Below are 4726 nucleotides of genomic sequence, written 5' to 3'. Positions count from 1 at the left end.
CAATCGTTACATCTGGCAACAGCATTGCAGGGCAATACTTTTGAAAGCAAAAACAAAACTATGATAGCTTTGCTTTAAATTTTTATTCAAGAGGGGGGAGATTTGTCCCTGCAGCAATGCAAGTTTTTAATGCAAAATTTGCATCTCAAATTTGATCTAGAGCTCCAGTTCATATTACAGTTGTTAACAATGACATAACCCAATTGCAAGTGAAATTTAAAATTTTTTTTAATATATTCCAAGTTGTGTTCCAAACTCTGTTCTTCTCATGGAAACCAGTTAATGCCCTCTGAACACAAAAGCTGGACTAAGTACTATTAAACTTTGGTTTCAAATATACATTTTCAAAAAACAAGGAAGGATTGCTATACAAAATTCCAAAGGATTTTTATGTAGTTACATGGTTTAAAAACGTGACCCAAAGATTGTTCAGATTGGTATTGATCCAAATTATTTGTTTTCTAGGAGTCTGACATCAGCATTTTATTGTATTACACAAAGTTGATGGGATAACTCAGTATAGAAATTCATGGTTAAAGCCAAAGTTTTGTGTTCACTTCTGATGTTTGGAATAAATTACAAACATACTTTTACAGGCCATGGTACATCTTAGTAGTTTACATTTAAGTAAATATAGAATAGCCTGTTGGGTTTTTTTTGTTTTTTGTTTTTTGTTTTAAAACAGATTAAATGTATTGCCATCAAATATGCTATACAATAGATTTCAAGAGATTTCTATGTCTCAATAGGTTGACCCTGTAATGGTATTGACCTTGAAACAGTGGGTCATATTTTATTGCAATGTGAATTTTTCAAGAGTTTTTGGCAGGAAATTATCTGGCCCATTTTAAAATCAAGGCCGGGAAGAGGTATTTCTGAATAGGTTAACATTTGGCTTGCAGATAAAAAGCTTAATTTTTTAGTAGCAGCAGGCACTTTTTAAAATTATAGCTATAAAAACAAGGTCTCTGTGAACACATTAATGAGTTTTAGTTTTAAATGCTCGATATAATATTTATCCATTGTTTAAAATTTGTTAAACTGTTTTATCTAATGCTAAACTTTTAGATTATGTTATTTGGATCTTTAGCCATAAATAAATAATAATAATAATAATAATAATAATAATAATAAATATTAGTATTGGAGTGAAATTAGGATAGGGGTGGGACCTGAGCCCTTAGGGCAAAATCAAAAAAACGTAACTGCTTCCTCAGACATAGGATGACACTTACCAAAGAATCTTCACATGAAAAGAACCCATATGTTTATTTATATATTTATTTATATCCTCATAGTTGACTTCCAAAATGAGTGATTAGAGTAGTATAGGATTATAGCATTATTTTCTGCTCTGTTTTTGTATTATAATCCTTTCAAATTAACAATAGTTTTCCTCACTACAAATCCTCACTACACTACAAATGAGTGTGTTTGTGTGTGTGTGTGTATGTATCAAGGAAGCTGCTTTCAAAACTTGAGATAGACCAAGTAAACATTACATCCCAGATTCAAGAAGACCCAGAAGAACAGCTGGAGGTGCAGCCTACACCTGAAGCTGGAATGTCACTCATACCCCCTCCATTACAGAGCACAGCAGCTGATATGAGGCATAAGATCATGGACAAACTATCTACAGTCAACCCTCAAGACTGATAACCAGAGCTCAGTGGAGAAGTACCATCAGATATTATGCTAGAAGACGCCAATAGAGTCCTCATGACAATCCCTACTACCACCATAAAATTCAAACCAATGAACTAGTATATGCTACAGTCATTGTAATCCTGGAGATGCTTGGCTACACAATCAAGAAAAACAGCTGTCAGCACAAACCCCACCCCCCCTGGAAAATGAGGTTGGAGGCTAAGATCAGGGCAACCTGGAGAGAAGTTAGCCAGCTGGTAGAACTACAAAAGGGTGTGGAGATTAAGGATAAGACTCAGCTACGGAAAAAAATACAAGGTCCTGACTCCATCTGAAGCCCTAGGGACTGCTAAACAAAGGCTCACTGCACTGGCTACCAGGATAAGGAGATACACCAGAGAAGCAGAGGCCAAGAAGATAAATGCCTTGTTCTCCAAAGAACCATCCAATGTGTATTCCCAAATGCAGTGCAGCAAACACAGTAACAACAGAACCACCAACAGCAGAAACTGAACAATACTGGAAGAGCATATGGGAGAAAGAGAAGACACATTACACCAGTGCAATGTGGCTGCAAGACCTGAGAGCAGACCACAGCATTTTCCCAGAACAGGAACCACTCAGCATCACAGTAGCAGACATCCAACAGCAGGTCAAGAACATGAGAATATTTGTGTTGAGGCATGGAAATACAAAACCAAACTAAACTTTCAGAGTTCATCATCCTTGGGTTTCAAAATCTGCAGGAGATGCAGTCCTTGCTCTTCAGTGCATTCTTGACTATCTATTTATTCACAATGCTGTGGAATATCTTCATTATCACCATAGCAATTTTGGATCAGAAGCTAAGAACCCCCATGTATTTTTTTCTGGGAAACCTGTCTTTCCTTGACATCTGCTACACTAGCACCACAATTCCACAGATGCTGGATCTCATTGTCAAAGACAGAAGCAGCATTTCTTTCACAGCCTGTGTTCTCCAACTATACTTTTTCTTCTCCTTTGTAGGGACAGAATGCCTCCTTCTGGCAGTAATGGCTTTGGATCGCTATGTTGCTATCTGCAATCCTTTGCACTATTCATTACTTATGAGAAGATGTGTCTGCCTCCAACTAACTATAGCTTGCTGGGTTGGAGGTTTTCTTAACTCTGCACTACATACATATTTTGCCTTTCAGTTACCTTTTTGTGGAGACAATCGCTTAGACGCATTCTACTGTGATATTCCTCCACTTCTAAAGCTGTCCTGTGGAGACATCTCCCTCAACCAAAAGCTCTTGCTATCTGTTGGATTACTCATAGCTTGGACACCTCTTTTTTGCATCCTTCTCTCATATGCATCCATCATCTCCACGGTCTTGAAGATGCGTTCTGCAGAAGGAAGACGGAAAGCTTTTTCCACCTGCTCCTCTCATCTTACAGTGGTTCTACTTTATTATGGCAGCTGCATTTTCACCTACCTGAGACCTGTCTCCTCCCAGTCTTCTGTTAATGCAAAGCTGATCCCGCTAATGTACAGCATCTTGACTCCATTACTAAATCCTATTATATATACTTTGCGTAACAAGGATGTAAAGAAAGCTTGGAGAAGTATAATGGAAAAGATTTAAATATTCTGTGAGAGACAGCCTGACCAGAATATCAGGGGATGATTGTAGCATTCAAGTAGGAACATATAGGGGAAAAAAGGGGGGGAAGGGGCTTTCATTCTTTCAGAAAATGTGATCTTAAGCTAGGAAGGACTTTATAGGTATTATAAGGGTAATAATATGAACTCATCATCTTGTAATGATATGGAAAAAATGCAAGGAATTTCCTATGTACTTATTTTTAAAGTGTGGAACTTAATAAATGGTCTAGAGAACCAGATATAAAAGAAAATAGATGAATAATAGATGTTTGAATAGTGTGACCATTTTTTTTTTGGAAATTATGTCTGATAGATTTTAATCTGTTTTAGTATGTTGAGGCAGAATTTGCACCCAGCTTAACTATTTCTTCTATCTCCATTCCTCCAATCAAAAAGAAGAGGGAAGAGGGAAAGGACAACAAGGATGTAAAAGCTGTTCACTCCCTTAAGTGAAGCTTTACTTGTGAGGATGACATGGACATATGGCAATAACTTCTATTTTCTTTTTTTAGCATTTGGCTAGCTTCCATTCTATAGTTCTTCTATCAAAGTACTACCTGGATCAGCCCCTGACTAGCTTTTCAAGTTCAGGCAAAGTCAGATAGGTTTGCTACCTTGCTGTGTTAGGTATTTAATTTAATTGCATTGCATTTCATTTCCAAGGTAAGGTGAAGCATACCTAATAAAAAGGCAACTACTAATTTCAGATAATTACCTCTCTTCTGAAATAAATTTAAATCAGTGGCCCAAGTGCTGTTATTTGGAAGCTGACAACATGTATAAACTGGGTCCCCTACTGGGTGAAGACTTAGCTCTCTTAAGAAGGCAATAATGATAGGAAAGGTAGAAGGAAACAGAAAAAGAGGACAACCAGCAGCAAGGTGGATGGGCTCAATTATAGCAGTGAGGGGTATAGCATTGGAAGATCTGAAGGATCAGGCTGGGGGCAGAATGTCCTGGAGAAAATCTATATATGTGTTCACTGAGAGTTCATACCAACTTGATAGTACATAATCAGAAATCAGAGGGATGGGGTACTGTCTTACATAGTACCTCAATGAATATCAAAAAGCAAGATGGTCATGGAACATATTTTAATTTAGTGGTTTGATTCATAAGGAATCATTTTGAAAACATTTCTCATGGAACTTTCTTAAATAGTTTATTCTGTAATTATTTACAAAGAGAATAAGATTATCCCTGCTGTCAGTATGGCCAAGGAGATGTAATAGTTTGTATCCCAAGCACAGTATCTCTCCCCACCAATCCCCCCGCCCCCAGCTCCATCCCTTCCCCCTCCATCCTTTTGTGGTGATGGTGTTTTCTGGTTTTTCACTCATGCAATTTCAGTTATTTCATAGCCTGTGGACCATAAGATAGACGTAAAACTAATACAGAATTGTATTATTTGTCCCTCTGAAAAGAGGAATGTTTTGATACTTGGTTCAT

The 4726-nt window shown here is 37.3% G+C and overlaps 1 protein-coding gene across 1 annotated transcript; it reads left to right on the top strand.

Annotated features, from left to right (window-relative positions):
- Nucleotides 1-2330: 2330 nt before the first annotated feature.
- LOC134497306 (olfactory receptor 5V1-like) lies at nt 2331-3257 on the top strand. Its single transcript, XM_063302974.1, has one exon. It carries the CDS (start codon nt 2331-2333, stop codon nt 3255-3257), a length of 927 nt encoding a protein of 308 aa, XP_063159044.1.
- Nucleotides 3258-4726: the final 1469 nt, after the last annotated feature.

This window comes from Candoia aspera, chromosome 4 (genome assembly GCF_035149785.1).
Source record: "Candoia aspera isolate rCanAsp1 chromosome 4, rCanAsp1.hap2, whole genome shotgun sequence".
Lineage (NCBI taxonomy): Eukaryota > Metazoa > Chordata > Lepidosauria > Squamata > Boidae > Candoia > Candoia aspera.
This window is presented reverse-complemented; position numbering and strand designations above follow the sequence as displayed.